The 12,154-nt window shown below is 43.6% G+C and overlaps 1 protein-coding gene across 2 annotated transcripts in view; it reads right to left on the reverse strand.

Annotated features, from left to right (window-relative positions):
- The window catches only part of LOC138245736 (LON peptidase N-terminal domain and RING finger protein 1-like), a 110,461-nt gene that overhangs the window by 68,207 nt on the left and 30,100 nt on the right, over window positions 1-12,154 (reverse strand). For both annotated transcript variants that reach the window (XM_069199602.1, XM_069199603.1), the window contains exon 3: window positions 2,662-2,784. In XM_069199602.1, coding sequence (XP_069055703.1) covers window positions 2,662-2,784 — 123 coding nt within the window. The remainder of the gene's footprint in view (window positions 1-2,661; window positions 2,785-12,154) is intronic.

Here is a 12,154-nt window from a genome sequence, read left to right on the forward strand (position 1 = left end):
TTTCCTGTGGCAAAAGGAGGTAACACCCTCTCCTTTGGAAATAGGTGTTACATGGCTTGGGAGGGGTAGCCTCCCTAAGCCATCGGTATGCTTTGAACGGCACATTTAGTGCCCTCCTTGCATAAACTGGTTTGCACCAGTCAGGTCCCTGCTCTGGTGCAAAACTGGACAAAATAAAGGGGAGTGACAACTCCCCTGTCCATCACAACCCTAAGGGTAGTGCCCAGAGCTCCTCCAGGTGGCCACCTGGTTCTGCCATCTTGAACCTAAGGTGGGCAGAGACCTCTGGGAGCAACTGAGTGGCCAGGTCAGGTAGGTGATGTCACAACCCCTCTTGATAGGTGGTCATCCTGCTAGGTGACCAATCCCCCTTCCTGGGCTATTTAGGGTCTACCTCTTGGGTGGGTCCTCAGATTTGACAAGCAAGATTCCAGCAGGAATCCTCTGCAACATTTACTTCATCTTCTGGCCACTGGGACTGCAACTGGACCCTCCAAGACAATCTGCAACTCCACTGATGACTCCGCTATCCAACATTGTTTCGCCGGCTCCTTCCAGCAACTGCAACCTTTCCCCCGGCTGTGCATCCTCTGAAGGCGACAAGTCTTCAGCCTGCACAAGTAGTAAGAAGGAATCTCTCTTGGAGCCACTGCCCTGCATCCACAGGCACCAACTGCAACAGCAACCAGTTGCTTGGATCTTCTCTCCTCTGGAACTGCGTAGAGACTGCATCACAGGTGGTGGTCTGCAGTGGTCCCCTAGGGTCCTCTCTACCAGCTGTCCAACTCTCCTTGCAGGCCAGTATCCCTGTGCACTGCACCTCCTACAGCTACCAAGGCTTGTTTGTTCCTCCTCTAAGGGATCTTTAGGCTCCGTGTAGCCCGTCCCCCAGCACTCATTCCTGCAAAGCACAGCCTCCTGCCTGCTGCTCCAGCGACGTGGGACACTCCTTCAGCTGTGCTGAGTGGGCCTCACTGCAACTCCTGTGCTTGCTGCCAGTGGCTGGTCTGTGGGGGGGTGCTTCCTATTCTTGTGTCTCTTCCAGCTGCTGAGGGTCACACGGACTCCCCTCCTTGGGTCGAGTCGCCTGGATCTTGCTGGTCCTCTTCAACCTTGCAAAACCTTCTTCTCAGACTCTTGCATTTACCAAGGCTTGTTGTTGGTTTTCCAACACCACTGACTGACTGCATCTCAACTGCTGACTTGGGCACCACTTGCATCACTCCTGGAACTCCTCTTCACCTCCTGTGCTGCACTGCTGACCTTCTTCGCCCACGTGACCCGGTCCTGCATCCACAGGAGGGTGGGTAGTGGCTCCTGCCACAGCAGGACATTCCAACTCAAACTGGACTTGGTCCCATTCCTTGGCAGGTCCTCTTCTGTCAGGATCCACCTTTGGGTTCTTCCAGTCTTGGTTAGGTCTTGCATAATCCTCTTCCAAAGTCCTCCTGTTGGTTTTGGGGAAAACCAAGTACTTACCACCTCTGCTCTCCCGGTCGTTGGGGGTCACTCTGGTGCTCACCTCTTGGGGTTCCTAGTTCCTCCAGCTCCCATCTACTGATTCCACTCCCTTGGGTGGGGGACTGCCTTTCACATTCCGCTCTTTTAGTATATGGTTTGACCCTCCACTGGGGCCCTCACTATTTGCTATTGCTTTTACCAATGCCTATTGCTTTCAATGCTATTTACTGATTGCTAATGTGTATATAATAGTGTGTTTACTTACCTCCAGTTGGGGGATTGCCTATACCGTATTTTAGTATTTGTGTTACTATAATAAAGTACCTTTATTTTTGTAACACTGTGTGGTTATTTCATGTGTGTAAGTGTGGTATGATTAAAGTGGTATTGCAGAAGCTTTACATGTCTCCTAGATAAGTCTTGGCTGCTCATCCACAGCTACCTTTAGACAGCCTTAGCTTCCTAGGCACTGCCTACACTTCACTGATAGAAGATATCTGGAATAAGGTGATAACACTATAGGTGCTCACAGCGCACCAGGCCAGCTTCCTACAATGATGAAACTATTGGGGAAGATGAAATGCAAAACTAGGATTGTGACTGAGACAATCAAACATGCAAGACGAGGTAGAGAAAACAAACTCAAGTCACCAGTGCAGATAAAACTATCAATGAAAATGAGCCAAAGGAAAGACAAGAAATTAGAAATGGCATCTTCAAGATGTGGGTGGGTCAGATGAAGAGAAACATTAACCTGGAAGAAATCTGAAAAATTGGGCAAATCGAATGCGAGACACGGTGGTGAGGGAAGAGGAAAAAGAAATGTTCAAGACGAAGTATGAAAAAATTCAACACGTAGAACAAGGCACTGAAAATCGATCAAAGGGAAGGAGGAGAAATCAAATATAAAAATAGCATCGACAACACAAAAAGACACGCAATTTCAAACAGAGGAAATCAAACAATAGACTGGCAAATGGCAGGAGACCAGCAAAAGTGACTAGGCGGGGGCATCAAATGTAATGAGAGGGTAAGGTCAGGCGCAAAATAAACAGGGGAATTCAGATGAAGGAGGCCGCAAGATTTGGACACGTGAGAAGGGAACTTAATTCAGAGACAAGCAAAGGGATGGCTCGAACATTTTTCCCCGTCTTGATCCCTGGAGAATGCAACCCTGTGTTTAAGCCTGGAGAATGTTACCTTCGTGACTTCTTTCTCAGCAGCTAACACGTTGGGGTTGAGCATCAAACAGTGCTGGAAATGTCGCAGGGCTTCCATCCTTTGCCCCATCAGAACCAGGACCTCGCCTTTCTTGCAGAATCCCTGAAAAGAACAAAGCATTAGAGCCAGCGTCATTGGGCAGTGAAGACAGAAACACACAAGTTAAAAGCACCATCCACGTCTGTATATCAGCAGTGACTCCCCCGTTCAGGTCTCCTCAATGTCCCCTTTCGTTCATGTCTCTCAAAGTCATATTTTCATGTGTCTTCTTCAGTGTCCTGGTGTATTCTATGTCTCAGTGTGTCATTGGGTTACAGTCATGTCTGGAGAAGGGCAGGTGGTTTCCAATCATGTTTTGGTGCCGTCAGTTGGGCAGCATTGTGTACAGTGGGTGCATTTAGGCATGGCATGATAATTCACCACTACCAAACAGAAGGGCAAAGATCGGTAGGGCACTGTCTTGTAGTCTGAGACGCCAGTTAACGTCCCATTAAGTTGAGTGGGGTGCAGACAGAAGGGACCATCAAGTAGGGTGGGGTGAAGCCACATGCAAAAAGAACCATTCCACTTAGAGTCTGGCAAAGAACTACATACTCCAAACACTACCAGGAAAAACAAGCCCACAATCAGAAATTAGAGCTCAGCGATAACTCTCACTAAATAGCAAAGTGAGGCATAAAAAAGAAGAGGAAAAAAGAAGGGCTATCAGGTCTGAGAAACAAAAGTCGAGAAACAGTTCTACTGAGGCTAGGCCCGGATTCCAAAGCTAGCCCCACCTGCAAGCACAATGCAAAGCAATCACAAATACCGAACTGGAAAGCACATGCTACTTTACTTTAAGAGTTGTTTTGCAACTTTATTCTTTTAGAGATGTGCATGGGGTGTAGCATTCAGGCACTTGGTGGGTGTGCTCAGTAGAGTGTCAAATGACATCAACGTGTCTTGAATAGTTCACTGTGTCGATGTGAAGCTCAGAGTTCCCTTCACCATAAACGTCATCTTGAGACTGCATTTTGCCTGACATCATCTTATGTGCCAAAATGAAGAAATAAGTGTTCCATTTCTTAATCACCACTCCCACCTCAACGGACAGGTAGGGTTAGCTGGAGCCAGCTGCAGAGCCAGTGTTACATGGAAGCAACTTGTTTCTTTTACACTAGTTGACACCAAAATGAAGGATGATGGAATCATCCCGGTTCAACTTCACCAGACCTACTTAAACAAGTAAGGGTGCTGGCTTAATAGTGAGCTCAGTAGCTGCTCTCAGTGACAGAACAAGGGGCACACACTGTGTCCACCAAGTGTGTGGAGGGTCTGTTCGTGGACTGTTGACTATTAGCGTGGACTTCAATAGGCTGATCTGAGCAACAACTCACAGGAGCATCAAAGGGTCACAGAGCTTACCTGTGCCACGGGCTCTGGGTGACCACCTGTCCACTATTTACACTTACAGTCCCTTATTTTGGGTGGCAGTCCATTGTCTGTTATTGAGTATATTATAGGCAGCGTTTCTCTGTAATTTTGAAGTTGGCTTTAGTAACAATTGCTTAAGCAGTTTAGGGCACTTAAGCAAGAAAGCAGTCCCATGTGACAACTGTAGTGTCATGTTTTTTTTCGTGGTCTGCATGTCTCGGGCGGCGAGCTCCAGAAACTCCATTTAGGTGAGAACTTGTTGGTACCAGCAGCATGCATCTCTTGTTGCTCCAAAGCAGCGATGTAAGGTTTAGGTTTTTAGCTCTGCGCAGAGTACTGAAAAACTCCAGGAAGCGTCATGGAGCAGAGTTTTTTCTCTTGAGCGTCTTGCCAATGTTAAGTCGGCAAGCAAGAGAAATTGCTAAGTTGCCTAGGGAGTTTTCTGAACGCAGTCAGTCACGACAGGTCACTACCGCTCACGTTGAGAAAGCTGCCGCTCACGTTGAGGAAGATGCCACTCAAGTAGAAATTCTACCTGAGGGGCAGAAAGAAGTTAGCGCCCTCAGGCACTCTGTTTGATGCCGTTCAAGATGATTTTACAGTGCAGAAGATGATCCTGGCACTGAAAATCAGCGCAAACAGCTAGACTTACCCAACCTCCGCCGCTTGCAGAACTCGGCGTACAGCGGCAGTGTTTTTTCAGCACTACACGAAAGTCTGCGAACTCCGCCCAGACCTAGTCAAGTTGCACGGGATAGTTCCTCTGTTAAACTTTGCCTCCCATCTTTCCTGTCTGTATATTCTCTGGTATATGTTTGAGAGAAAAGCTAGCAAACCTATGTGGAAGATGAGCAAGTTCTCTGGCATGGCTGAATGAATCAAAGCACATGTGAAGGTCAGGAATTAAAGTCCATACAGCACATGAAATTACCTTTCTTCTAGGGACTTACAAACAAATGGAGGAGAAATATTATCTTTGCTAAGACCTAGGATGAGTTGTCAAGTTTATATTGTCTGAATATATTAATATGAGAGTTTTCTTAATAGTAAACATTTGCATCCACCACCATCCTTCATGGTGCATGGCAACTCAGAATTTCATGTTAAATGATCATTCTTTCAACGTACACTGATGTGTAGTCATAAATGTTGCTGACATAAATTGAATGAGCAAACGTCCGAGTGAAATGTTACCTACAAAATGTATTACCCATTTCCTACTAGTTCAAGCTCCATGAGGCCAAATAATGTTGTCTTGTACAGTAAAGTTTAAGAAAACATTACATGTGCATTTGTAAAACTCCTGCTCACCCCTTGGGGCAGCTTTGCAACTGGCTAACAGGTGTTTATTGTTACCCAACTCAATGGTACACATTTTATCAGCCTCAGAATGATGAAAGGCTGAACGGACCTGCCAGGAGTTGAACCTGTCTGTGGCCATGAAGTCAAACACAAGTTCTTTAATGGATGCATTAGTCCACTGAGACATCAGATCTGGCGAATAGATAGAGAAATCGACATTAGTGAAATAGAGAATAACTTCACTTTTACAAGAGCACCTGAGAAGCTATGAAACCTGGCCAAAAGCCCGTTTTTCCCCCAAGTCTTAAAACATCTTTGTGTAGTGAGGGACTGATCCATTGAGGCCCTCTAGAAAACTATGCAATGCCAATACTCTACGCTAATAAGTACCTGGGCACTCTTCATATAAGAAATGAAGGCAACTCAATGTACCCTTTCTGAGAAGTAACTCTAGTTTGAATCTACCAAGTGCATGACATATATAATGTATCTTTTGGAAGATTTTCTAAAGGTACCTTGTGGTATCTAAGACACCAAGCTACAAATATCTTCCATAATGCAGAGTAGAACCTCTTGTTGTAGGCCATCTGTCTTTCCTAAAAACATCCAGAAACTACTGCAGAAGGGTTACAAATTCAGGAATGATGCTTTCATATTCGGAACGAGAGTCTAGATGATTCCTGTGGCTCATGATGCGCAACCTTGCTTGGGTCGGTAATTTTCAAAGTGTGCTGATCGTCTGCAGTATTGCACAAACATAACGTGTCACATGCTTCATACCACCGTTTGTTGCCATTTCTAGATGCTTTAAAAACAGGTGTTACGTCACCTATTTACCCAAACATGTTTTCAGATTGAATCCTGGCAAGCTCATCTCCGGTTTTTCAAAGTCATCACCTGCAGACCATATGAGGTCACATCTGCATTGCCCAATTCAATATCTCTGGTGGCATCTTTGATAGAACTGGAGTTTTTGTGCACACATTCGTTCAGGAAGTATATTGTTGTACTATTGTTTGTCCAGACTTGCACCACCTTTTCATGTAGGCACACTGTTACCCTCTTTGTAAAAAAAGAAAAAGAAATACTCCAATTCTAATGCTGGTGTGCAGCAAGTGTTGTAGACCTCCCTTCACATTTACACCATCAAATGTGTCTGTCCATCAGCACAGCCCAGCGTTGAACATTTTGACACAACCTCTATATTCTTGAAGTTCCCTGTCTAATGTGACCATTTAATACACTGATCTTGTGAAATAATGGTTGTGGTGTGTCACCACCACTATTCTTTATCAAACACTGCACCATATGGCAAAACAACATATACGGATTGTTCATGGCAGGAGATCACCGGATAACAACCTACATTAGTGTTAGCGTGAAAGTGTTTGTCCAGACTGACACAAATATTAAGAGGTTGTAAGAGAAGAATCAATCTGTCAAAAACTATCTCCTTTAAAATAAGCAAATGCATGGAGAAAACCGTTTGACCTGTCGTTGCTTGAACAATTATTTTACTGCCCCTCAATGGCTATCTTTCTTCAACCAAATGAGGTGGCAAGGAAAATGTTACTTACCCAGTAGACATCAGTTTGTGGCATGAAGTGCTGTAGATTCACATGCTTTGCACAAGTCCACCATCTAGTTTTGGGCTCAGAGTGTTACAAGTTGTTTTTCTTTGAAGAATCTTTTCGAATCACAAGATCAAGTGACTCCTCCTCCCGGTGATAATGTGCATGGGCATCGAGTCTTTTGTTAGATTGTTTTCCTGCAGGCGGATGAGGTAATGAGTGTGTGTATAGATGTACAGAGAGACAGATAGATATAGATAGATAAAAAGAGATGTCCATGCAATGTATGTACATATTTACAATATTTTAAACCACAACTACAGGCTTCCGGGGAGGAGGGAGGGTGCATGTGAATCTACAGCACTACATGCCACAAACAGATGTCTACAGGGTAAGTAACATTTTCCATTTGATGGCATGTGTAGCTGTAGATAAACATGCTTTACATAGACTGTCAAGCCGTCCCCTCCAAATAAGCGGTGGCTAGTCTGTAGGAGTTGGAGTAGCTTGAAAAAGTGCCCTAAGGACTGCTTGACCAACCTTTGCCTGTTGAAGAGCTAAAACATCTACACAATAGTGTTTAGTAAATGTGTGTGGTGTAGACCAAGTAGCAGCTTTGCAAACATCTGCTATTGGAATGTTTCCTAAAAAGACCATAGAAGCACCTTTTTTCCAGGTAGTGTGTGCTTTAGGAGTTGTTGGTAATTGTCTTTTATCTTTAAGATAAGTTTGAATACACTTGACTATCCATCTAGCTAATCCATTCTTTGAAAGTGGATTATCTTTGTGAGGCACTGAAAAAGCTACAAAAAGTTATTTTGATTTTCTAAAACTTTTAGGAGCTCTTTTAATATCTAGTGTATGGAGAGCTCTTTCAGCAACTGCGTCTGGTTGAGGGAAAAAGACAGGCAACTCAACTGATTAATGTGAAATGGTGAAACTACTTTAGGTAGGAATGTAGGGTTTGTCCTAAGAACTGTTTTATCCTTATGTACTTGGAAAATGGTTCCTCTAAAGTGAACACTTGTATTTCACTTACTCTTCTTAATGAAGTCATAGCTACTAAAAAAGCAAATTCCATGAAATAAATTGAAAGGAGCAGGAATGCATGGGTTCAAATGGTGGACCCATAAGTCTAGATGGACAATGTTAAGGTTCCATAATGGAGCTGGAGGAACCCTAGGTGGAGTAACTCTCAAGTCCTTCCATAAATGCTTTAATGACAGGAATTCTAAACAAAGAAATGTGCGGTCTGTTTTGGAGATAAGCAGCTATAGCTGCTAAGTGAAGTGTAATAGAGGAGTATGCTAACTTTGCCTTTTGTAAATGTAGCACATAACAAACAATATATTGTACTGACAGTTTAAGTGGATCAATGTTTTTAGGTTGACCGTAATGTACAAAACTTTTCCATTCAGCAGCATAACACTGTCTAGTTGTAGATCTGCCTGCCTCTTTAAGAATGTCTATACATTCAGAAAGAAGTTGTAAATACCCTAACTCTATACCTTTAGGAGCCATATTGCAAGATTGAGTGTGTTGTGGTCTGGATGTCTGATTTGACCTCTCTTTTGAGTCAAAAGGTCTGGTCTGTTGGGACGTTTGTGATGGGGAACCAAAGACCGATCCAATAGTATTATCTACCAAGGTTGACGTGCCCATGTGGGAGCTACAAGGATCATGGTCAGTGATGTCTGTTTCAGTTTGCGTACCATAAATGGAATGAGTGGGAGAGGCGGAAAAGCATAAGCAAATATCCCTGACCAATTCATCCATATGGCATTGCCCTTGGAATGAGAGTGTGGTACCTGGACGCACGTTTGGGCATTTTGAGTTTTCTACAGTGGCCAAGAGATCTACTTCTGGTGTTACCCAGATGAGAAAGTATTGGTGAAGTACTTGTGGGTGAATTCCCCATTTGTGGACTTGTTGAGCGTCCTGCTTAATAGGTCTGCTAACTGATAGTCCATTCCTGGGAGATATTCTGCCAATAATTGAATAGGATTGTGAACCGCTGACTTCCAAATTGTCTAAGCTAGAAGAGACAATTAAGGTGAGTGTGTTTCCCCCCCGTTTCTACAGATAATGCATTGTTGTTATATTGTCTGTACTGACTAATACCACTTTGTGAGAGATTTGTGCCACGAATGCTTTGGGTGCTAGGAAGACTGTTAGCAACTGCAAATAGCTGGTGTGATAGGTTTGTTGAATGGGATCCCATTTCTCTTGTATGGTAAAGGATGCTGAGGTGGGATCCCCAACCCATCTGCGATGCATTTGTCTCAAGAGTGATCTGAGGCACAGGGTCCTGAAAAGGCTGCCCTTTTGAGAAGTTGTTGGGATTGCAGACAGTGGTGAGTCTGGCGGTCCAACAACACTAGATCTTGAAGATGACCCTGTGACTGAGACCACTGATGAGACAGGCACTGCTGAAGTGGACACATGTGTAGTCTTTCATGGATAACAATGGCAGTGCAGGAGGCCATCATCCCCAATAGTTGCATCACTAGTTTTACTGTGCAAGTATGATTCTTCTGTAATTGAAGCAGAAGATTTTGAAACACCTGAATCCTTACTGGGTTTGAATATGCCAATGCTGAATGAGTATTGAGAATTGCTCCCAGATAAGGCTGTATTCGTGAAGGTTGTAGATGGGATTTGAGATAGTTTGTTGTAAATCCCAAATTGTGTAGAATGTATTCTGTCTTGAGTATGCTGCTGACATTTTTGGATGGTATTGTCCTTTATGAGCCAAACGCCCAAGTATTAGAAGATGTGAATGTGTTGCTTCCTGAGAAATGCAGCTGTTACAGCTAAGCATTTTGTGAATACCCTTGGGGTTATTGTTATCCCGAATGGTAGTACTTTGAATTGATAATGTTTTCCCGCAATGACAAATCTTAGGTACTTGTGATGTGCCAAATGTTTGGGAACGTGAAAATAAGCATCTTTGAGATCTAATGCCGTCATGTAATCTCCTTGTACTAATAGAGGAATAACATCTTACAGAGTGACCATATGGAAATGCTCTGAAAGTATGTATAGGTTGAGAGGCCTGTGATACAGAATCGCTCTTAAAGACCCATCTTTATTTGGTATGAGGAAATATTGTGAATATACTCCTATCCCTTGTTGTGATAGGGGAACTGGTTCTATAGCTCATTTGAGGAGAAGGGACTGCACCTCTTCTTTCTAGAAAACAAGATGGTCATGTGAGTTTTTGAAAACAAGGATATATATTTGGTGGAGTGGAGAGGAGTTCTAGACAGTGAACATGTTGGATAATTGATAGAATCCACTGGTCTGTGGTGAGATTGTACCATTGTGGATAGAAATGTGCCAGTCTTCCTCCCAGAGGAGAGGTATGTGCTGTGGGAATTTGCAGAAAATCACAGTTTTGTAAGAGAGGAAGATTCTCTAGAAGCAGATGCTTTGCCTCTCCCTTTATTATTTGTGCCTTTAGAAGATCATCTAAAGAAACCTCTGTAAAAGAAATGTGTTCCTTGCTTTTGTTGTGAGGTAGAGGGTTCAGTGGTTGATGTTTTAAAACCACCCCTAAATTGTGGCCTATGAAAATTACCCCTGCCGGGCGTAGTTAACAAGGTACCCATATCTTTAGCTGTGTCAAGAGACATTTTTTAATTTTTTTTATAGTGGTATCTACCTCTGGGCCAAATAAACGCTCCTTGTTATGTGCAAGACTGCTTGTTGTATCTCTGGTTTACATCCTGAGCACCTTAACCATGCATACCTTCTTATAAGAATGCTAGTGTTCACACCACGTGCTGCTGTGTCAGCAGCATCAATGACACATCTGATAGAATTATTGTAGATAGTTTGTCCTTCTCTATCTTTTGTCCTCTTTTTTAATACTCCATTGGAAGATGTTGCAATAACTCATCCATCTCATCCCAGTTGGCCCTGTCATTCTTTGCCAGGAATGTTTAAGAATTTGCAATTCTCCAATGATTTGCAGCTTGAGCAGCTACTCTCTTGCCCACTGCGTCCAGTTTTTTGCTTTCCTTATCTGGAGGAGAAGCATCTCCTGTAGACTGACTGTTAGCCTTCTTTCATGCTGCACTTCCCTCTATAGAGTCTGGTGGCAGTTGCATTTTTATGAAGTTGGATGTGAGGGTGAAGCTTTATATTTCTTATCTACCCTTGGTGTGATTATTCCTTCCCTAACAGGTTCTTTAGCTACATCATTAGCATGCCTGGTAACATGGGTAGAAATTGAGACTCTGTGTGTTGGTTAGTGTGTCAAAGAGAAAATCCTCTTCCATTGGACCTGTATGCATTTGCACATTATGATACGCTACTGCTCTAGCAATAACTTGGTTGTATGCAGTTGAATCCTCAGGGGGAGAAGGTCTTGCTGGATAAAGGTCACGGTCACTGGGGAGGATGCGATCTGAATCGTACAGTTCCCATGGATCCACATCATCTCTATGAGATGACGCTTGTGGAAAAAATGGTGGGTGACTAAAGGATGTATGTGGTGGTGGAGTAGAGGGAAGTACAAGAGAATGAGATGAAGGTGGAGGTTGTTCTGGAGCCTTGTCTTTTTCTTTGGAGACTTCTTTAGGGGGAGGGACAATGTCCAATGTTTCTTGGAATGTAAGTCTCCTTTTGATTAGAAGGGGAGGAGAAACCATGATTCTTCAAGTTTTTTTTTTTTTTTATGTGAATTTTGCACTGTCTAGCGTCCATCACTTTGAGGATAGGCTATACAGAAGATGTCTCCTCAGAGGAACCTGTAGAATCTTTGCCCACTATAGTTTTTGGCTCCAAACTGAATGCTTTTTTCTAACCAAAGTAAATGAAAATAGTTTCTTCGACTCGAAAAATGGTTGTTTCCAATTTTCGACTCGATCCCGAAACAGATTGGGATGCAGATGCCAGTTTGCTCGGTGCCAGAGGCATTTTGGGCTTTGTTAATTTCGGTACGGAACCAAAGGGTGGGGCATCCAAATTTATTTTTCGGATCCTACCATGGCCCGAGTCTTTACATTTTTGCGATGTTGCTGGGGTACTCCCATACTGCGCTGCTGAGATGGATTGACCCTCGGTGTCCGAATCTTGGTCTGACTCGGAGTCTTGAATCGAAAGAGATGCCTGGTGTCCAAGTTCTTCTTGTGCGCGTTCTGCTCCAAAGATGTAAGAAGTGTCATCTGTTGTTTTCAATG

This window comes from Pleurodeles waltl, chromosome 7 (assembly GCF_031143425.1).
Source record: "Pleurodeles waltl isolate 20211129_DDA chromosome 7, aPleWal1.hap1.20221129, whole genome shotgun sequence".
In the NCBI taxonomy this organism is placed as follows: Eukaryota; Metazoa; Chordata; class Amphibia; order Caudata; family Salamandridae; genus Pleurodeles; species Pleurodeles waltl.